The following is a 24,254-nucleotide window of genomic DNA, read 5'->3' on the forward strand; positions in this document are numbered from 1 at the left end:
AACTGTAGAACTTTGAGATCCCTGCTCCTGCTCAAGGCACAAGGCCCCAAACCTCTCAGCACCCAGCTAGTGGAACCAGAACGGCCCAGCCCACCTGTATTTGGAAACGTCTTAGAGAAATCTGGCCTTACTGGACTTTATCAGATACACAATCCTGACTGCTTTGTTTTTGGAGAATTCTGAGGTTCTCAGAAAAGGTTTTTATTTTTTTTCAAACCATTTTTTTAAGTTGAGAATTACGTTTTATTTTTTGGCCACATCGCACGTGGAAACTTCCCTGACCAGGGATCAAACCCGTGCCCCTTGCAGTGGAAGGGCAGAGTCCTAACCACTGGACCACCAGGGAAGTCCAAAAACAGTTTCTAATTGTATCAATAGTACATTCCTCAGGTTGCTCTGTGGTTTATCAGTGTCATTAAAGTGAGATGCCTCAGTCCACTCCTTCACATAATATCCAATAAACTGATGCTTACTGAGCATCAGTGCTTGAGAGGTGGAAAATGAATAAAGCACGATCCACAAGATAAATCCAGGTCAGTGAGGGGGTACAATTCGAGAAATATCATCCTATCCACGGGCACACAGAGAATGAATTGCGAGGTGTCCATTGATTTACATATTGGGATTCAATCAGAAAAACACAATTCGATAGGATGTCATCATAATGAACTCTTTCTAGGAATATGCACTTCATATATTAAAAGTTACCCATTATAAGTTAGGCAACCCTACAGACTAGTTTAAAAACAGCTTAATATATGTGGAATCTAAAAAAATGGTACAAATGAATTTATTTACAAAAGGGAAATAGAGTCACAGATGTAGAAAACAAACTTATGGTTACTAGGGGGGAAAGAGGTGGGCGAGGGATAAACTGGGAGATTGGGATTGACATATACACACTACTGTATATAAAATAGATAACTAATAAGAACCTACTGTCTAGCACAGGGAACTCTACTCAATACTCTGCGGTGACCTATATGGGAAAAGAATCTAAAACAGAGGGGATATATGTATGTATATAGCTGATTCACTTTGCTGTACACCTGAAACTAACACAACATTGTAAATCAACTATATTCCAATAAAAGTTATAAATAAATAAGTAAATAAATGCAGCTTAATGGATGGAACTTGTAGGAGATTCTGCCTCATAACCAGGAAGTAACTTAGATAGAATAATGCTATGGAACAAATACCTGTCAATGGCTTAATATCATTGGGTCTCTGAGATAATGGACTCATGGACCTTCTTCCGAAGCTTTTTCAGGATTTACTTAGTCCAGGGTCAGGTGTTGTGATTGTCTATAAGAAATATCTTCCCAAGTTCTGATAATATGAAACAGCAGTTCAGTCACTGATGTGGGAAGATTGTTTTAAAGTCCTTAGAACAGAGCTTAAATTTTATGTTGTATTTTATGTTCCGTTTTAGCTCTACATTACCATTAACATTGATGCATCTTTCCTGCCAAACTGTGTTTTCTCTTGATCGTTTCAGTGTACTTGTTCTTTATTTAAGGTTTATGGATTAAGGGATGACTTCTGAGGAAACAAAATGTAAATAAACTGACTTCAGTGTTGATTCTCGACCACAATTTAAAGACACTGGTTCGTCACTACTGCTGTTGTTTTTTGCAGAACTGTACAAATATCGAGTGCTTACAAATCTCCTGTGCAGTGGGACAACTAGGGGGAGGAGAAAGCGCTGTCCTGAAAGTCAGGTCACGGTTATGGGCCAAGACATTTCTCCAGGTAAGAGAAACAGTGCAGCACTGACGTGCCACTCACAGGAAACCTCTTCTCAAAAGCTCAGAGGGAAGCTTTTTTGAAAAGGATTTTTAGATGTTTTAACTTTTTTAATGTTTTGCTTTTCTATTTTTTCCATTAAAATTTTTTATATTTTTAGATTAATTTTCAAAATTTTTAATTTAATTTAAAAAATTTTTTGAAGAACTCTCTGGAAGGAATGCAGCCTAGATCAGCTGGTCATCTTTCCCATCAGGTGAATTTGATATTTTTCCAGGTTTACTGAGATCTTATTAACATATGACCTATGTAAACTTAAGGTGTACAACATGACAATTTGATACTATATATTGTGACACGATTATCACAATAAGCTTAGTTAATACCTCTGTCCCCTCACATAATTACCTTTGTGTGTGTGTGTTCAGAACTTTTAAGATATGGGCTCTTGGGCTTCCCTGGTGGCGCAGTGGTTGAGAGTCCGCCTGCCGACGCAGGGGACGCGGGTTCGTGCCCCGGTCCGAGAAGATCCCACATGCGGAGCAGCTGGGCCCGTGAGCCATAGCCGCTGAGCCTGTGCGTCCGGAGCCTGTGCTCCGGGAAAGGGAAAGGCCACAACAGTGAGAGGCCTGCGTACCGCAAAAAAAAAAAAAAAAGATATGGGCTCTTAACAACTTTGAAGTTTATACTATAGTATTGTTGACTATAATCACTATGTTGTACATTAGGTCTCCAGGACTTATTGATGTACTAGCTGCAAGTTTGTTCCTTTAACATCATGTATCCATTTCCCCTACACACAACCCCTGGTAACCATCAGTTCTCTATTTCTATGAATCTGGCTTTTTTTAGATTCCACGTGTAAGTGGGTTCATACCCTATTTTTCTTTCTCTGTTTGACTTATCTCACTTGGCATAATGCTCTCAAGGTCCACCCATGGTGTTGCAAAAAGCAAGCTTTCTTTCTTTTTTATGGCTGAATGATATTCCATTTTGTGTGTGTGTGTGTGTGTGTGTGTGTGTGTGTGTGTGTGAGATATGTTAGGTGAACACAATTTAAATATCCTCAGTCCCTAAGACCGTCAGACAGTAACTGAGATTTGAACAAATCTGTTTGACTCAACACTATCTAGTAGTTCCTCGGTAAATAGTAGTTAATGAAATGAGGCTGAGTACAAGAACGTAATTCAAGCCATATCCCCAGAAAAATTCAAATATAAATAGTTTAGCAGGGGAAGAGACAGTGTCCTAGAAAGTTCTTCTTGTCTGGTGATACCACAGCCTGGGCTTCAGCCAGAACAGCTTCTCAGTAAAGTTCCAGGCACGTTGATTTGTAGATTCCTCACTGCTTCGGCTTGTCTGGACTGTGGCCTCCCATACTTCTCAGGATGATTATATTGGCTGTGTGTATTTTAAAGGTTTAAAATCTCCTTTATACTAAGCAGATGAATTTTTCCACGTGGAAATTGCTATGTATTTAAATGAGACTGCTGTGTTGTGACCTTGTTGTGTGGGGAGGATCTGGGGGAAAAAAGCTAAATTAAAACTCCTCAAGTCTATGCATTCTTGCCCATATTTGAACTACCAGAAAACTCATTTGACTCATTGTACCATAGAAAATCCAATGATAAAATCCTTCTGAGCCTAGCTAATAATACAGAATTTTGTAGCTCTAGATTCTCACGTTTTCTATGAGTCAGAATACTTGCGGTAGTCTTACAAATCTTATATAATTTTGTTTCTAAAACAAAGAGGAGGAAAATTAAAAGTATTTTTAAAAAGGTTTTTGTGAAGCATTCTTTTTTGTTTTTTAACCTAAGGCAGGATTCTTCAACCTCAGCCCTATTAATATCCTGGTTCAGAGAATTCTTTACTGCGGGCTGGTCCTGTGCATGATAGGCTGCTTAGCAGCAGCCCTGGCCCCTACCCACTAGCCGCCAGTAACAACTCTCACCTGAGCTGTGACAACCAAAAATGTCTGCAAACATCGCCAGTGTCCCCTGGGGGCAAAATCATTCCTGGCTTTGAACAACTGACCTAAGGAGAAGGGCAGTGCACAATTTCTTTTTGCTGTTGTTGTTAAACCATGATTTACTCATTCACTCAGTGAATATTTATGAAGTACCAACTGCCAACTATGTGCCAGGCACTGCTTCAGGTACCACTTGCATGCCATCAATTTGCTCATAGCCATTCTGCTTTTTGACTGTTACTTTTTCTCTAGGAGTTGAGGGAGATGAGTTTTAATGAATTCCCAAGCCCACACAGTCTAAATGATAACCATCCACCCCTCCTATTACTTTGGGCATCACATCCTACTGAAATGAGGAAGCACAGCTTTTCAATGAAGCAGGACTAAAATCATTACGGCATTACAGTCCAGGGGGAAATGACTATTTCAGCTGACATACGTCTGTCTGTGCATAACATACTGTTCCAGTAGAAGACCTATGGAGCGAAAATTGCACCTTTAAGAAAGACAAATACCATATGATATCATTTATATGTGGAATCTAAAATATGACACAAATGAACCTATCTATGAAACAGAAACAGAACCACAGACAGAACAGACTTGTGGTTGCCAAGGGGGAGGGGGGAGGGAGGAGGGATGGATTGGGAGCTTGGGGTTAGCAGATGCAAGCTATCATATATAGAATGGATAAAAACAAGGTCCTACTGTATAGTACAGGGAACTATATCCAAAATCCTGTAATAAACCATAATGGAAAAGAATATGAAAAAGAATATATATATATTTATATATATGTGTGTAACTGAATCACTTTGCTCTGCAATTTGCAGAAATTAACACAACGTTGTAAATCAACTATACGTCAATAAAATAAATCTTTTAAAAAGTTTAGAAAATAAAGCACTTTCACCATGTAGAAGTAAAAAAAAAGACAGAAAAGAAAATTGCATCTTATCTACCTGTTGAAGACCCAGTGGATATGGAAGAAGTCAACAGCAATTGAGGGATTTTCTTTTTTTAAACATCTTTATTGGAGTCTAATTGCTTTACATTGTTGTGTTCGTTTCTGCTGTATAACAAAGTGAATCAGCTATACGTATACATATATCCCCATATCTCCTCCCTCTTGCGTCTCCCTCCCACCCTCCCTATCCCACCCCTCTAGGTGGACACAAAGCACCGAGCTGATCTCCCTGTGCTGTGCGGCTGCTTCCCACTAGGATTTTCTAAACAATAACTATTTAGCACAAGTAGAGTCAGACCAGAACAACCTGCAGGGACATTCTGAGGTTCTACCAGAGCAAAGTGACGCTTCCAAAGATTCAGGAGAGACTGGCACACATCACTTCATGTTTACCCACAGCCATAGCCCAAACTTCTGTACTTCCACTGTTTCTGCTTATACCAGTCTCAGAAGCTGATGGCTAGAGAGGAGAGCATTACTGCAAACTGCCGCTGGCCTGCCGCTCAAAGAATATACTACATCCTGGAAGTCTTTAATAGTTTTGTCACACAACCCAGCAGGAGGCAAACATTTTCTGCCTTCCTAATCCGGGAGAGAAAGTTTACGATTCTTGGCTGATGTGATCTGCGGCATTGTGTTTGGCTTTGCCCACAGGGTAAACACGCACACTGGCCTTTAATTCTACACGATGATCTGTGCTGTGACTGTTGCTTGAAAGAGCAACATCTTTAACAGCTTAAAGTTTGACCAGTAACTGTTTTAAGTTTTGTTGTCCCACAACGCCTTGTTTCTGGGAGATACTGAGTATTTAAACACAGGCTTTATAAAATGGGTGTGTGGTTTAAAAATAATTCTTGAGAAGGAATTTAGCAGCGGGGGAGCTCTTCATGGTCCCAGCCACCCTCACTAGGTCTTTCACCAACTTAAAAGCCTCACTCTCCACTCCATTTGTTCCCAGCTCTGTAACTTTTATTAGTACCATGACCGTAAGCCAATCTTTGTGCACTAGTACGTAATAGAGGCAGGTGGTGGGCTGCCAACCACAGTTTAAATGATGTGGCAATGACAGAGGGATAGGGCATTTTCTGAGGATTAATAGCTAGCTGGGGCATGTGGAGGGTTCAAGATATTGTCAAGGGATATTAACTCCAGCTGCTTTTTTAATCCTAAATTGCCTACAATATGGCAGTGATGGCTATTACAGCAGTAGATTGCCACGCAGAAGAAGAGGTGATTTTTTAACATTAGAATAATATTATAGTTATGTAAAGAGCACTGCTGAAAGCATTCAACTTTGAACATGGAATCAATAAAAGGACTGTGCTCATGAATTAAACGCTTACCTGTACCAGGTTTTTGACTTACAGACACAGGACTCGTGTATCTTTGATGCTGACCTAGATCAGAGCTTAATAGCTCATATTTCCCATTCCGTGGAGCTTCAGAGCATCTTAGAAAAATGAAAAAAAAAATGCATTTTTCTACTGAAAAGGGTGGAAGAAACATTGCTTTTGGAGAATAATTTAAAATAAAGAATAGATCAATCTATGAGTTGTATTATTTACAGTCTATTTGCCTACCACCAGATTTGTTCAGAACGGTCCCAGACTGTGTCCATTTGCATCGCTGAATTAGCTAACGGAGGTGAGAGTGTGTCCATAGCCCCTTATCATGATCGGCAGCCCTCATTGTATGTCACTACCTTCTCTTACAACTTCCTGAACTTCCTAATCTCATTTATGGGGGAAGAGGTCCAATTCAATAATTGACAAAATTAAACCTTTTATAAGGTGCTATCAAATGGGTGGATATAGGATAGGAGGGTCATCGGATAACCCAGCCATCTGATGTGTTCATTCACCATCCATTCATGCTGTCACTCAAGCAGGACTGATGAAGCCCTTCCAGGCATAGTGTTCCAGGTGCTGTGGAAGGTATAAGCCTTATTATATTCCACGCGCTATGCCTTCCAGTTTTGGGTAATCTTGTCGGGGAAGAAAATAATCAAGAAAGATAAAAAACTAAACAACAATGTGGAAATTCCAAACAATATAGGGCAACTATAGTTTCATCGCAGACTTCCTGAATCACAATCTGTGAACCTGATCCCAGGTGTTTCTGAGGTTCAGCAAAGCACAGTGTTTTGTGAACCAAGGAAAATGACGGTAAATATGGGTGATGAATGGAAAATGTGAGGAAGATTCAAAATGGCCAAGAGTAGAGGGATTAAAGGAAAGTGAGAGAAAATCCCCTCAGAGAAACATGTTTCTCCACATTCGAGACTTCAAATCCCATATCTCTCTTTTTTTAAAATTTTTATTGGAGTATAGCTGATTTACAATGTTGTGTTAGTTTTGGGTATACAGCAAAGTGAATCGGTTATACACATGCATATATTCACTCTTTAAGATTCTTTTCCCATATACGTCATTACAGAGTATTGAGTAGAGTTCCCTGTGCTATACAGTAGGACCTTATTAGTTATCTGTTTTATACATAGTAGTGCGTATGTGTCAATCCCAATCTCCAATTCATCCTTCCCCCACTCCTTTACTCCCTGGTAACCATAGTTTGTTTTCTACATCTGTGACTCTATTTCTGCTTTGTAATTAAGTTCATTTGTTATTCATTAAGAAACTTCCATGTTCATAAATGCAGAATCATGTAGGACAAAAACTTTCCATCTAGAGTTGATTCGGAGATAGAGTTCTCTCATGATTTGTTTCCCAAAGGTATGACTTCAAGAGCAAGGGAATTATTTTCTATCAGTGTTTTTTTATTGAACTTGGAGACTAAAGAAAACTTGTTCTTTGAAGGTTTGGGATCCTGGACACACATTTGAATATGTTATTATAACCCTTATGCACAGAATCTCATTACCAGAATTTGTCATGTTTCTTCTATCAGCCATGGTATTAAGGAAAGTAGATTTAAATCAAGTACACACAAGATTTTATGAGCAAAGATTTCCACAATTTAAAAAACACTTCTCACACAAACAAAAATCCAGCTTTCAGTTAAAATGGAAATGCCAGGAGACAAGAGAACACAGGAAGAATAACGACGAAAAAAGAATTTTTCCAAATGAACAAAGTTGCTTACCCTATAATGTCAGGATAGAAAAAACAAAAAAGCCAAAGAAGTAGTGACTTTAAGTATATATAAAAGTTTTGCATACTCTAGCCTGTCCTCAGCACGTAGAAGAAATGGGGTTTATTGAAAGGAGAAAAAATTGAACCACAGGGGAAAAATAAATTTGTAAAAATATTGAAATTATTACAATGCAACCTGTTGGATTGGCCTCAAGAAACCCAACATTGGATTATAGATGGTGAAGTGCTAGTAAATGTTTAATAAACCACTTTCTGGAGGGAAAAAAACTCTGAAATGTAACATTTGCTGATTCCCATGGTGTAACTGTTCCTGCCATGGTCAGTTTCAAGCTGCCAACAGGGCATCACCGAATACAGAGTTGGGAAGAGATGCAGAGCAGCACACCATCATATAGTACTTCCCCTACAGATACAATAGACTTAAATAATATCAAGAGCATAGATAATAGTAAAATGCAATAAAATTATTGCTAAGTACTGAGTTTAGAGTGTTTATTACCTTTTTAACAATATAGTTTACTAACGTTTATGTATATATAACTTGTTTTAATAATGGCTCTATTTAACAACAGGTACTCAAAATTCTTGAAATTTTAACATTCTGCTCTCCAGCGCCATTATGAGCCAGCTACAGCCCACCCCTGGATAGATCTCATCACTGTCTCAAGCTAAACGGAGGAGAACCACAGGAGCTTAAGTTCTCAGAATGGTTTTCCTTGAGTTACTCTTAAATACTTTGCCTTGACCTTAATCAACAGTTAATATGAGAACCGATTAAACAAAAAGAACTTGCTGAAAAGTTCTGTCAAAAACACTGTATGGTTCTAGGTGAGTGGTTCTTAACCAGGGGGATTTTGCTCTGCAGAGGACACTGGCAGTAATTAGAGACATTTTCAATTGTTACAACTGGATGAGGGGTGCTACTGGCATCTAGCGGGTAGATGCCATGGAAGCTGCTAAACATCCTACAGTGCACAGGACAGTTCCTTAACCAACCCAAAATCCTAATAGCGCCACGACTGAGAGATCTGTTCAGGGTCTTCTGTATAAGATGAAATGTGATTAATTTCTTTGTAACTTAGCAGCAGTCTCTCTCCTAAAATATTTCCTTCTCTCAGATAACAAGAATTTGTAACCCACGATGTCTCCCTGTTATGTTCTAATGGCACTTGTGCTTACTCCTTTTAGGAACTCTGCTTTTCTGTTTTTATTTTAACCTTATTATGCCAACTCTTTTGTTCATAAGATGAATTACCTTTAGAAATAAGAAGATGAATGGTTGGTTGGATAGATAGTGAATGGGTGATGGGTGGGTGGATGGGTGGATGATGGACAGAAGGTGGATGGGGAGATGATGAATGGATCATGAATGGATGGATGGATGCGGAAAAAGTAAAGAGAGAAAAGGAAGAGAGAAGGAAGCAGGAAATTTTGCTTTGGAAATGGACAACATGAAAAACAACCGGTTGGCTGCCAATATAACTTTTAAAAGCTTTACATGGACTATACTTAACTAAATGTTTCTAATTTCAGAGGAAAAATGATCCCTATTCTCTTGCATCCCTGGTGTCCTTTGAAGTTAAGAAGATGCCTTATAAAGACCAGCCAGCCAAACTCCCTGAAGGCAGCATAGCAGTGAGTATCTTAAAATATATTAGGTACAAATCATTTTATTGAAATTAGTTTTTAAATCACTATTTTGCTTGTGGTAGGTTTACATGCTTATTACAGTGGCTTGAGAAAAGTTTCCCGCTTCAGATCACTATTTTCTTATTTCAGTCTGGAAATTCCTTAGTGTTATTTGATCAAATTTTTAAACCTTCATTGTAAACTTCTACCCCTCTCCCACAAAATTCAGGACTAATACCATTTTTTTAATTAGGCTCTTTTGTTTGAAAGAAGTCCAGATAGTCGTGATCATCAGAATGAAGTCATACCGATTGTAATTTTAAAGACAGCCTGGTGGGCTTCCCTGGTGGCGCAGTGGTTGGGAGTCCGCCTGCCGATGCAGGGGACACGGGTTCGTGCCCCGGTCCTGGAAGATCCCACATGCCGCGGAGCGGCTGGGCCCGTGGGCCATGGCCGCTGAGCCTGCACGTCCGGAGCCTGTGCTCCGCAACGGGAGAGGCCAGAACAGTGAGAGGCCCGTGTACCCCCCACCAAAAAAAAAAAAAAAGACAGCCTGGTGAGTGAGGGATGAGGGAGACTCTCTTCCTTAGGGACAGTTGCCACAGACCAGCTACAGGAACAGTCATCTTTCCTTTCTAAGCAAAGACCAGTAATATCTGGGGGAAGAAAGAAGCACACTCTGAGCTTCATTTGAATGAAACAGGTTTTCAGTTGAGGCTATTAAACATTACTGACAGCCACATATCTGTCACAGCACAACTGCTGGCAACCTGGCAAGGCCATGCAGAGCAGAGGGGAGAACAGATGACGGGGGATGAACAGGCACGGTCGCCAAAACTCTGCCTTTAACGGTGACAGTGACCACAGTCAGGGCTCCAGGAAACAATGTTAACATGTAAACCTCATCTCTTGGTCATGCCATAGAAACCTGCAACCTCGACTTGGATTCTGGTCCCCAGGTCCTTGTTACTCAAAATGTGTTTTGCAGACCAGCAGTATCAGCAGTACCTAAGAAACTGTTAGAAATTCAGAAACAGGCCTCACTCCAGACCTGCTGAGTCAGAATCTGCCTTTTATCAAAACCATCAGGGCAGCAGGTACCCTGTCATGTTTGAGAAGCACTGCTTCGGACGGTGTAAAAGTCGATACTCTCGTAATTGCTCTTCAGCCTAGGTCTTTAAAAGGTAACTAATACTTACTCTTTCTAGCCTAATCTACTTTTTATAATTTAAATTCATCCCTTGATGAGTGATTTTCAACCCTGAGTATGCAAAGAATCACCGTCCACGTGACTTTAAGGTTTATACGTGCTCAGAGCCCATCTGAAACATCAGGATTGAGTGAGTCGGGTGGAGCTCTGCCACTGCGCTTTGAAAGCTCTACAAGTGATGATTCTGCAGTGAAGCTAGGATTGGGAACCTCTAACACAGGCAGGCAGCATCGAAGAAAATCCACAGATTTCAAAACAGCTTCTCCTGGCCTTCACCCTGGATCCACCCTGCTCTAAGTGGAAACCTTCTGGAAATCACTCTACGTACTTTGCTGAGACTGTTAACCACATTGACCTCAAAGTATTGTTAAGAAGATTATTTAAATTATGTATAAAAAGCTCTAGCTTTGTACCTAAAACGAGTTAAGTCTCAGGTCTCAATAATAGCAACCCCCCCAAAATGTCTTACCTTCTCCAGCAAAGTCCAGGATGTCCAACAGGAAACATCCATGAATTCACACAGTCAAAATATTTCAGTAAACTTTGGTGGCATTTAAAGCAAATACTGCCACATCTTTCTTCACTTAGCTTGCCTCTGTTTCTCTTACGAGATGTCTGCTGGAGTTTGGATTTATGTTCAACCTAGAAAACAGAGGCTTTGGGTTTTTAATATAGAATGCTCATCCAAGGAGGTTCAAAGGCTTGTAACTCTAAGGGAGATAAATCTGGGTCCTTTGTCTTCTCTGAGCACATGCTCCATAACAGAAACATATGTGACAGTCAATTCCATCAACAGGATTGCATCTTTCTGTCCTGGCCACAGGTGCCAGCCTGCTGTTCTCAACTCATCTCAAAAGATCCACAAAATGATCAGATACATGCTTCCCCCGTCCCTACCACCCTTGTTCCTGCATCTTTTAAAAAGTCTTGTTATCTGATGTAGATGATTTACTGCACCATTTATGTAAAGGTTATGGGAAAACTTCTTAGGTCTCCCAATCCCTGACTGACTGAAGGAGATGTTGCCAGTAGGAAGTTAGCTGTGCCCTACAGGCTTGATTTGAGAGGACTGTGCTTAGAGCTGTTTCTTAGAGCGTGTTCTCAAAAATCCTGTCATCCTTATCTTCAAAAGGACCCAGCAGAAGGGAATTGCTTTCTGGTGGTAGAATCAGTTGGACTAGGTGGTTGAAGGATCATCAGAGCTCCAATCCATACTCTGCCACTGGGGAAAGCATCTCAGTTCCTTCTTTGGTAATAAGACAAAAATATTTGCTTGTTTTACTAGGCCCTTGTGTGCCATGAGGAGTCTATCTGTGCTTCCTTTTCAACATGATCATAATGCAATCATTTCTTGAACCCTAGATAAACTTTCCGTATTGAAGAAAATAATAATCCCCACTTGCTACTGGCACAGTGTCTGCGTTTGTAACAAATGAACTCTCCGTGCCAGGTGACACTTGTCGTGTTCAGAGGCAAGGAAAAGGTTGCATGATGTAAAGGGGATATGACTAAATGCTGAATCATTACAGCGCAGAAGAAAAAAAAATCATTCAGTTATTTGAGCACTTTTTTTGCCTATTCATAAACTTTGGCATTTGTGTGTCATGTGACTAAAGCCGAATAATTTACATCTAGAAGAGGATATAATGGTGTAACTCCAAAGGCAGTTATTATAAAATATTTCAGTAAAATCCTTAATTAAGAACTCACACATCAACTATGAGTCCATTTGACTCTTTGAGTTGTTAGCAAAACTCCAGAATCTTAAAATGGATCTCTACATGAAACAATTGTCTGGAGTTCAAACTTATCACAGGACTTCTTTTCTCATAGGAGCTATTTGAATGTTGTTGAAAGGTATGTTCAGCTGGTCCACTTCATGTTATTATTTTGTTCTAAATGGCACTCTAGGTAGGGTGTCTTGGTACATTTATATAAAACATTCTTGTGACCCCACTGAAGTATGTTTACACAAGATTTTGTGATACATAAATACAGACATCAACATTAATCACCATTGCAAATACGACAGAGCTTTTTCCTTCTACCTTGGTATTTTGTCAAAATATACAAAAACATATCATAAATGTCAACGATAAAATGTAGGCATATTAAAGACTTATTTATGGTCTTTCCAACATAATAAAGAACAACAAGATTTACAACACGATAAAGGTAAGATTAAATGTTCCCTACTTAGCATCGCTTTAAGAACATCTAAACCACTTACAGTTCATGGATCCCCCTTCCTAAAATTGCAGACAGTTATATTAAGTGGATTGTTAAAATTTTATACTAATTCTTTAAATAGCCATAGGTTCTTGATACATTAAAAAAAAAGAAAAACAGTTTGCTAATTAGTTGGCATGTAACTGAATTTTTCTCCCTATGTTTTAAGTACTCAATTTACTCAATGTGACTCTTTCTTAAAGCAGTTGATATATGTAGTTAAAAACCCATGTTCTTAAAGTAAAGCTTTAGTCCTAAATATACCCCACTGTCCACCTTGGGACCACCTTCTTGATAAATGAATCTAATAAAGAGGGACTTGGGTAATCTGGCTCAACACACCATTGTGTGAGATTATACAAAAGTTCTCAAGCTGTGCAGTTCAATATGGTAGCCACTCACCACATTACCATGGATGGTGAGGCCCCCAGATGTGGGTGGAGTGACTGAAGAACTGAACTAGTAGTTTTACTTCATTTTATCTCACTTAAATGTAAACCTTAAAACTGTAGCAGTATAAGATATTTTTTCCATTAAACGCAGCTTTATTTTTGGGGTAAGACTACATTTTACTTTAACCAATAAAAATCCAGCAGTTGTCACTTGCTGCAAGTGTAAAATAAACACTGGGTTTTGGAGACTTAGTAAAAAAAAAAGAAAAAAAAAGAAAGAATATTTTTATATCAATTACATGTTTATATAATTTATATCAATTACATGATAATTTTGATATTTAGGGTCAAATTAAATATATTATTAAAATTAATGCCCCATGTTTCTTTTTACTCTTTTTAAATGTGATGACTATAAAATTTAAATGACATACATGGCTTGCATTATGTTTCTATTGGAGACCACTGATCTACACCAGAGTTATAGAGTGTTCCAGCTTGGAGCTGTTGATAATACCAACAGAGCTTCAGAGAACATAGGCTGTTTAATAAATCTTATTCAAAATGAATGAAAAATTCTTACTGTAAATTGGTGTTAAGTCATTAGGAACTCTAGAAATTAAGACCTACTTTTCTTATTTCTTATCCAATGGATAATCTAAGCTTCTTGTGAGCTTGTCAAAATGAGCTACCAAACATAAATATTAGAAATAACAAAGTTTGCGTATTTTTCAACATTTTATTTCGTGGCCAAGCTTCTTCCAAACCATCCTAGGGTTTCCACAGGACTATGACAAATTTAAATAAACGCTGGTCCCATAAAAGTGATCAATTAAGTCTTTTCTCTTAAGCTTGCCTGTAGAGTTCAAGTTTCTCGTCTACACAGAGTATTGAGTCTCAGGAAAGCTTGGCTTTACCTGTTTCCACTTGCAGGTGAAATGCCCTGTTGCCATTTACAGACCTGAATATGTCACCTAACTCCCTAATCAATGTGTTCTCAGAAAGACCTGGATGACTCTCCCAATGACGTGTTACCTTTGACTAATCCACCCTGTTCTAGCAGCAGCCATCTAAATCCTCAGCCCTGGAAATCCGAGGAAGTGCTCTGGGGCACTACTGTTGTTCTGTATTTCTACTGTCTCTAGCATAACAACTTCTGGACTAGGCAGTGAAAAACCTGGATAAGCTTAGGGAACCACCAGGGGCGACGGAAGGTCGCTGCACCTGCACCCGGTTTAGATAGAGATCGGGCAGCCTCCGTGCCACATACAAGTCCTAAAGGCAGCAGGCGAGGACAGCAGAATGCAGGCTGGGGGCAAAGTCACTGAGTTTGCCTTCCTTTAAATCTCTATGTCTTTTCCCCTTAGTTAATTACAGATGGTGAACGTACATGACATGCATAATCCTTCCATTGAAAGTGCTCAGAGAAAGAGTATGAAATGGTATTTTTCAAATGAACATAATGTTACCAGGAGCAGACTGGCAAAAGTTTTGGTGATGAGAATTTCAGATTTTGGAACAGATAAGGACATCAGTGATCATCTTCTCTGAGACTGTTTTAAGACTGTTGTCAGACTCTTTGAAAGCAAATGCAAACAGAAAGCCAGCAGATTTTGTAATTATACCTTGTAAAGCTGTTTTCTGCTTCTAGACACCCTAATAAGCATACCCTGTTCAATTTAATGGGGTATTAAATGGGGTATTTTATTTGTACTTTTCCATCACTTCTGCAAAAAAAACCTTCAAATATCATTATTAGATCTCTGTGAGTGACCTCTTCTGCTTGTTTCCACAGGTAGACCATAGCGGGGGGTGGGGTTTCGTTTTTTCTTTTAATTTTTATTGGAGCATAGGTGATTTACAACGTTAGTTTCTGCTGTACAGCAAAGTGAATCAGTTATACATATACATATATCCACTTTTTTTTTAGATTCTTTTCCCATATAGGCCATTACAAGAGCATTGAGTAGAGTTCCCTGTGCTATACAATAGGTCCTTATTAGTTACCTATTTTATATATAGTAGTATGCATATGTCAACCCCAATCTCCCAATTTATCCCTCCCCCCTTTCCACCCTGGTAACCATAAGATTGTTTTTTTACATCTGTGATTCTATTTCTGTTTTGTAAATAAGTTCATTTGTACCATTTTTTAAGGTTCTACATATAAGCAATATCATATGATATTTCTCTTTCTGTGTCTGACTTATTTCACTGAGTTTGACAATCTCCAGGTCCATCCATGTTGCTGCAAATGGCATTATTTCGTTCTTTTTTATGGCTGAGTAATATTCCATTGTATATATGTACCATATCTTCTTTATCCATTCATCTCTCGATGGACATTTAGGTTGCTTCCATGTCCTGGCTATTGTAAATACATAGTGCTGCAGTGAACATTGGGATGCATGTATCTTTTTGAATTATGGTTTTCTCCGAATATATGCCCAGGAGTGGGATTGCTGGATCATACAGTAGCTCTATTTTTAGTTTCTTAAGGAACCTCCATACTGTTCTCCATAGTGGCTGTACCAATTTACATTCCCACCAACACTGTAAAAGGGTTCTCTTTTCTCCACACCTTTTCCAGCATTTATTTTTTGTAGATTTTTTGATGATTGCCATTCTGACTAGTGTGAGGTGATACTTCGTTGTACTTTTGATTTGCATTTCTCTAGTAATTAGTGATGTTGAGCATCTTTTCACGTGCCTTTTGGCCATCTGTATGCCGACAGACTAGTTTTATAGATAAGACATTGAAGCCTGCAATAGCCAAGTGGCAAAGAAACTCAGCAAAAACTCAGCAGCTATTCTCTCATTCCATTTCTTTTTATTAAACCAACAATTTGAACAGACCATCAGCCCTTATTTCAACTCCTTTAGCTTAGCGTTTTTTTAACTTACAAAATTAGAACTGTTTCCTATGTTAAAATGAAACATTGGGAGGTGACTTCAGATATTAATTAGGTAAATCAGAAGAGGGAACATGGAAAAGTATTGTTGCCTGTGTTCCTGTAAATTATCTATTAGTAAATTTTGGTGATCTCTAACACATGCACAAAATACAGACCAAAACTACGTTGTTTCCTTAGTGGACTTAGAGCTTAGGGGGAAGAAACATTTACAAGAAACCTCAGAATTGTCCATGGCATCAGATTTTCTATCTCCTAGGTCACTGTAACTGGCTTATGAGTGCATGACCACTGCTACCCTTTGTAGTTCCAAAATTCTGAAATTCTCATTCTGAAAACTGTATCGTAAGGCAAAAGTGATGCGGCAGCTCACATGCTGGGAAAGTTGGTGCAGGGCACAGGAAGAAGGGGGTTTGCGCTGTTTTGACTTTGTTGGAGTCAAGCCTCAACTGTGACTGTGGCCCCTCCTGCTCCCACCAGCTCTCCTTCAGCTTCTCCCGGTTCAGGAGAAAGAGGGTGTATGTTATCGTGCTCAGCTGCTGAGAGAGAAAGAAAGCAACAATAATGGCAGATGGATGCTGCAGCCGTGTGGCTGACAGGGTCTTGGTGCTCCAGCTGGGTGTCAGGCCTGAGCCTCTAAGGTGGGAGAGCCGAGTTCAGGACACTGGTCCACTAGAGACCTCCTGGCCCCACGTAATATCAATTGGCGAGAGCTCTCCCAGAGATCTCAATGTCAACGCTAAGACCCAGCTCCACTTAACAACCAGCAAACTCCAGTGCTGGACACCCCATTCCAAACAACTAGCAAGACAGGAACACAACCGCACCCATTAGCAGAGAGGCTGCCTAAAATCATACTAAGTTCATAGGCAGCCCAAAACACACCACCAGGCACAGTCCGGCCCACCAGAAAGACAAGATCCAGCCTCATCCACCAGAACACAGGCACCACACCCCTCCAACAGGAAGCCTACAAAACCCACTGAACCAACCTTACCCACCTGGGGCAGACACCAAAATCAACGGGAACTACGAACCTGCAGCCTGCAAAAAGGAGACCCCAAACACAGTAAGATAAGCAAAATGAGAAGACAGAGAAATACGCAGAAGATGAAGGAGCAAGGTAAAAACCCACCAGACCAAACAAATGAAGAGGAAATAGGCAGTCTACCTGAAAAAGAATTCAGAGTAATGATAGTAAAAATGATCCAAAATCCTGGAAACAGAATGGAGAAAATACAAGAAACGTTTAACAAGGACCTAGAAGAACTAAAGAGCAAACAAACAATGATGAACAGCACAATAAATGAAATTAAAAATTCTCTAGAAGGATTCAATAGCAGAATAACTGAGGAAGAAGAACAGATAAGTGACCTGGAAGATAAAATAGTGGAAATGACTACCACAGAGCAGAATAAAGAAAAAAGAATGAAAAGAATTGAGGACAGTCTCAGAGACCTCTGGGACAACATTAAACACACCAACATTCGAATTACAGGGGTCCCAGAAGAAGAAGAGAAAAAGAAAGGGACTGAGAAAATATTTGAAGAGATTATAGTTCAAAAAACTTCCCTAATAAGGGAAAGGAAATAATCAAGTCCAGGAAACGCAGAGAGTCCCATACAAGATAAATACAAGGAGAAACATGCCAAGACACATATTAATCAAGCTATCAAAAATTAAGGGAAAATTAAGGGAAAAGCAACAAATAATATACAAGGGAATCCCCATAAGATTAACAGCTGATCTTTCAGCAAAAACTCTGCAAGCCAGAAGGAAGTGGCAGGACATATTCAAAGTGATGAAAGGGTTAGGGTTAGGGTTAGGGTTACTCTACCAAGATTACTCTACCCAACAAGGATGTCATTCAGATTCAATGGAGAAATTAGAACCTTTACAGACAAGCAAAAGCTAAGAGAATTCAGCACCACCAAAACAGCTTTACAAAAAAATGTTACAGGAACTTCTCTAAGCAGGAAACACAAGAGAAGGAAAAGACTTATAAAAACAAACCCAAAACAATTAAGAAAATGGTAATAGGAACATACATATTGATAATTACCTCAAATGTAAATGGATTAAACACTCAATCAAAAGACACAGAATGGCTGAATGGATACAAAAAAAAGACACATATATATGCTGTCTACAAAAAACCCACTTCAGACCAAGGGACACATACAGACTGAAAGTGAAGGGATGGGAAAAGATATTCCATGCAAATGGAAATCAAAAGAAAGCTGGAGAAGCAATTCTCATATCAGACAAAATACTTTAAAGTAACGGCTATCACAAGACACAAAGAAGGACACTACATAATGATCAAGGGATCAATCCAAGAAGAAGATAGGGCAATTGTAAATATTTATGTGCCCAACATAACAGCACCTCAATACAATAAGGCAAATGCTAACAGCCATAAAAGGGGAAATCGACAGTAACACAATCATGGTAGAGGACTTCAACAGCCCACTTTCACCAATGGACAGATCATCCAAAATGAAAGTAAATAAGGAAACACAAGCTTTAAATGATACATTAAACAAGATGGACTTAATTGATATTTATAGGACATTCCATCCAAACACAACAGAATACACTTTCCTCTCAAGTGCTCATGAAACATTCTCCAGGAGAGATCATATTTGGGTCACAAATCAAGCCTTGGTAAATTTAAGAAAATTGAAATCATATCAAGTATCTTTTCCGATCACAATGCTATGAGACTAGATATCAATTACAAGAAAAAAAACAAACACATAGAAGCTAAACAATATGCTACTAAATAACCAAGAGATCACTGAAGAAATCAAAGAGGAAATCAGAAAATACCTAGAAACAAATGACAATGAAAACACGATGACCCAAAACCTATGGGATGCAGCAAAAGCAGTTCTAAGAGGGAAGTTTATAGCAATACAATCCTACCTCAAGAAACATCTCAAATGAACAACCTAACCTTACATCTAATGCATTTAGATAAAAAAGAACCAAAAAAACCCCAAAATTAGCAGAAGGAAAGAAATCATAAAGATCGGATCAGAAGTAAATTAAAAATCGTATGAGGAAACAATAACAAAGATCAGTAAAACTAATAGCTGTTTCTTTGAGAAGATAAACAAAGCTGATAAACCATTAGCCAGACTCATCAAGAAAAAAAGGGAGAAGACTCAAATCAACAGAATTAGAAATGAAAAAGGAGAAGTAACAACTGATACTGCAGAAATACAAAGGATCATGAGAGATTACTACAAGAAGCTCTATGCCAATAAAATGGACAACCTGGAAGAAATGGACAATTTGTTAGAAAAGCACAACCTTCCGAAACTGAACCAGGAAGAAATAGAAAATGTAAAGAGACGAATCACAAGCACTGAAATTGAAACTGTGATTAAAAATCTTCCAACTGGGCTTCCCTGGTGGTGAAGTGGTTAAGAGTCCACCTGCCGATGCAGGGGACACGGGTTCATGCCCCGGTCTGGGAAGACCCCACATGCCGTGGAGTGGCTAGGCCCGTGAGCCATGGCTGCTGAGCCTGCACGTCTGGAGCCTATTCTCCACAACGGGAGAGGCCACAACAGTGAGAGGCCCGTGTACCGCAAAAAAAAAAAAAAAAAATCTTCCAACTAACAAAAGCCCAGGGCTAGGTGGGTTCACAGGCGAATTCTATCAAACATTTAGAGAAGAGCTAACACCTATCCTTCTCAAACTCTTCCAAAATATAGCAGAGGGAGGAACACTTCCAATCTCATTCTACGAAGCCACCATCACCCTGATACCAAAACCAAAGATGTCACAAAAAAAGAAAGCTACAGGCCAATATCACTGATGAACATACAGGCAAAAATCCTCCACAAAATACTAGCAAACAGAATCCAACAGCACATTAATCCAAACAATCATACACCATGATCAAGTGGGGTTTATCCCAGGAATGCAAGGATTCTTCGGTACACGCAAATCAATGTGATACGCCATATTAACAAACTGAAGGATAAAAACCATATGATCATCTCAATAGATGCAGAAAAAGCTTTTGACAAAATTCAGCACCCATTTATGATTAAAAAAAACTCTCCAGAAAGTAGGCATAGAGGGAACCGACCTCAACATAATAAAGGCCATATATGACCAACCCACAGCCAACACCATTCTCAATGGTGAAAAAGTGAAACCATTTCCACTAAGATCAGCAACAAGACAAGGTTGCGTACTCACCATCATTATTCAACATAGGTTTAGAAGTTTTAGCCACAGCCATCAGAGAAGAAAAAGAAATAAAAGGGATACAAATTGGAAAAGAAGAAGTAAAACTGTCACTGTTTGCAGATGACATGATACCATACACAGAGAATCCTAAAGATGCTACCAGAAAACTACCAGAGCTAGTCAATGAATTTGGTAAAGTAACAGGACACAAAATTAATGCACAGAAATCTCTTGCATTCCTATACACTAATGATGAAAAATCTGAAAGAGAAATTAAGGAAACACTCCCATTTACCACTGCAACAAAAAGAATAAAATACCTAGGAATAAACCTACCTAAGGATACAAAAGACCTGTATGCAGAAAACTATAAGACACTGATGAAAGAAATTAAAGATGATACAAAAAGATGGAGAGATATACCACGTTCTTGGATTGGAAGAATCAACATTGTGAAAATGACTCTACTACCCAAAGCAATCTACAGATTCAATACAATCCCTGTCAAACTACCAATGGCATTTTTCACAGAACTAGAACAAAAGATTTCACAATTTGTATGGAAACACAAAAGACTCTGAATAGCCAAAGCAATACTGAAAAAGAAAAACGGAGCTGGAGGAGTCAGACTCCCTGACCTCAGATTATACTACAAAGCTACAGTAACCAAGACAGTATGGGACTGGCACAAAAACAAATATAGATCAATGGAACAGGATAGAAAGCCCAGAGATAAACCCATGCACATATGGTCACCTTATCATTGATAAAGGAGGCAAGAATATACAATGGAGAAAAGACAGCATCTTCAATACATAGTGCTGGGAAAACGGGACAGCTACATGTAACAGAATGAAATTAGAACACTCCCTAACACCATACACAAAAATAAACTCAAAATGGATTAAAGACCTAAATGTAAGGCCAGACACTATCAAACTGTTAGAGGAAAACATAGGCAGAACAGTCTATGATGTAAATCACAGTAAGATCCTTTTTGACCCACCTCCTAGAGAAAAGGAAATAAAAACAAAAATAAACAAATAGGACTTAATGAAACTTAAAAGCTTTTGCACAATAAAGGAAACCATAAACAAGACAAAAAGACAACCCTCAGAATGGGAGAAAATATTTGCAAATGAAGCAACTGACAAAGGATTAATCTCCAAAATATACAAGCAGCTCATGCAGCTCAATATCAAAAAAAACAAACAACCCAATCCAAAAATGGGCAGAAGACCTAAATAGACATTCCTCCAAAGAAGATATACAGATTGCCAACAAACACATGAAATGATGCTCAACATCACTAATCATTAGAGAAATGCACATCAAAACTACAATGAGGTATCCCCTCACACCAGTCAGAATGGCCATCATCAAAAAATCTACAAAGAATAAATCCTGGAGAGGGTGTGGAGAAAAGGGAACCCTCTTGCACTGTTGGTGGGAATTTAAATTGCTACAGCCACTATGGAGGTTCCTTAAAAAACTAAATAGAACTACCATATGACCCAGAAATCCCACTACTGGGCATATACCCTGAGAAAACCATAATTCAAAAAGAGTCATGTACCACAATGTTCATTGCAGCTCTATTTACAATAGCCAGGACATGGAAGCAACCTAAGTGTCCATCGACAGATGAATGGATAAAGAAGATGTGGTACACATATACAATGGAATATTACTCAGCCATAAAAAGAAATGAAATTGAGTTGTTTGTAGTGAGGTGGATGGACCTACAATCTGTCATACAGAGTGAAGTAAGTCAGAAAGAGAAAAACAAATACCATATGCTAGCACATATATATGGAACCTAAAAAAAAAGTAAAAAATGGTTCTGAAGAACCTAGGGGAGGACAGGAATAAAGATGCAGACACAGAGAATGAACTTGAGGACACGGGGAGCAGGAAGGGTAAGCTGGGACAAAGTGAGAGAGTGGCATGGACACATATACACTACCAAATGTAAAATAGATAGCTAGTGGGAAGCAGCTGCATAGCACAGGGAGATCAGCTCAGTGCTTTGTGACCCCCTAGAGGGGTGGGATAGGAAGGGTGGGAGGGAGACACAAGAGGGAGGGGATATGGGGATATATGTATACATAGAGCTGATTCACTTTGCCATAAAGCAGAAACTAACACACCATTGTAAAGCAATTATACTCCAATAAAGATGTTAAAAAAAAAAACAAACTGTATCGGTGTGCCTCCAGTAATATTAGGGTTATTTTAAGTTATCATTTCATGCCCTTTCTCTGAGCACCTTAAGATGCAGGATTGAGCACTGATTTCATACATTATCAGATGTAATTCACCAAGGAAAAGGGATATAAAGAGAAACTGTCTGGTCCCCAACTGGCTTGTGGAACCATAACCATGCAGAGGATCACTTCAGAGTAAATTACTGGAATGGAGATGTTTGAGTCCTTGCAATGCATTTCTTCAAAATTGGTACCATGTGTCCCGTCCTCAAACTGTGTCAAGTACGGTGAGTGTGATCCCTCTGTGGTCATGGAACATTGCTATTATGGAACCCTCTTATCGATGCTCTGGATGAATAGGGGCAACACCGGCCAGGGAAGCTAACAGGTAAAGGAGGAAGGTACAAAGGTGAGTAGGTTATGCTAGGCTTTCTCTCACTGAGAGCATCTGTCAAGTCCCCAGCATTCCTCACCACGTGGAATCTCTAGCAGTTTCACCACCATCAGTGTCGTTGTTCAGCCTGGATGTAAATGATACTTGGGGCTGGAGAATCAAGTGAATAAGTCATCAGTACGTGTGTGGCACAAGGGACGTGGACCAGGATGCAGGAGCAATAAAAACCTTGACAGGCTAAGAAGAGCACAGGCAGAATGCTCAAATCTAGTTAAGAAGGTGGAAGGAAAGATGTGAGCAGAGGGACTTCCCTGGTGGTCCCGTGGGTAAGACTCCACGCTCCCAGTGCAGGGGGCCTGGGTTTGATCCCTGGGCAGGGAACTAGATCCCGCATGCCGCAACTAAGACCAGGCACAGCCAAAATAAATAAATAAATAATAAAAACAAATCAATAAATATTAAAAAAAAAAAAAAAAAAAGACGTGAGCAGAGGCAGGACCCAGCACTAGGGCACAGGCTCTGAAAACACCCATGTTTCCAGCCAGGGGAAGCACCAGAACCACCACCCCACCCTGAGTTCACCCGCACCTCCTGGTGGGGTAGGGAAGTGTGGCCTAGAGTTTCTGCATGTGGGTCAGGACGAGACTCAGGATCCTTCCAACCAACACAGTTAAAACCAGGAGCACATGAACCAGTTCAACTGAGGCGATGCTCACTTCTCTCTAAAACCAGATAGGCCTGCTTTGGTGAATAACATTTTAGATCCAAGAATATTTTTCTTTCTCTTTTCTTTGACAGCAGGTGTGTCAAAGCGGCAGGGCTGGGTCTCTCCTTGGTTTTTTTGGGAGTCTCCAGAGGCAGAGGTCCCCAGCACATAGGCTATAGTAGAGCTGCTTCTTCCCACGTGGGGAGGCAGGGGTGGGTCGCACACATGGAGCGTGCAGTCCTGCTGGGAAGGTCTCATTTTTCGTCGAAGTTCCCTTGCAACAGTGGGGAATTCAGTGAGGCCCAACAGCAACTGAAAATTGGATTTAAGACCGAAGGCAGCTCCAATACATCGGGACAATTAGCATTCATGTCACTGACTACAGTTACTTTCATAAAATGTGAGTTACTTTCATAAAATGCATCATGGCCTTACATGACTGTGATTACTAGAGCAATGATGGGCTCGCTCTTGGTAGAGCACAGAGCCTAGGGCTAAAGAGGCAGTGACACTAATTAGATCTGTGGATCACTTAGTCCCCTGGGACTCAATTTTCTCATCTGTA

At 39.5% G+C, this 24,254-nt stretch overlaps 1 protein-coding gene across 2 annotated transcripts in view; it reads left to right on the forward strand.

Annotated features, from left to right (window-relative positions):
- Window positions 1–24,254, forward strand: part of ITGA8 (integrin subunit alpha 8) — a 182,399-nt gene that overhangs the window by 152,346 nt on the left and 5,799 nt on the right. For both annotated transcript variants that reach the window (XM_030832407.3, XM_060292278.2), the window contains 2 exons: window positions 1,642–1,755; window positions 9,335–9,436. In XM_030832407.3, the coding sequence (XP_030688267.1) occupies window positions 1,642–1,755; window positions 9,335–9,436 (216 nt within the window). The remainder of the gene's footprint in view (window positions 1–1,641; window positions 1,756–9,334; window positions 9,437–24,254) is intronic.

This window comes from Globicephala melas, chromosome 2, assembly GCF_963455315.2.
Source record: "Globicephala melas chromosome 2, mGloMel1.2, whole genome shotgun sequence".
In the NCBI taxonomy this organism is placed as follows: domain Eukaryota; kingdom Metazoa; phylum Chordata; class Mammalia; order Artiodactyla; family Delphinidae; genus Globicephala; species Globicephala melas.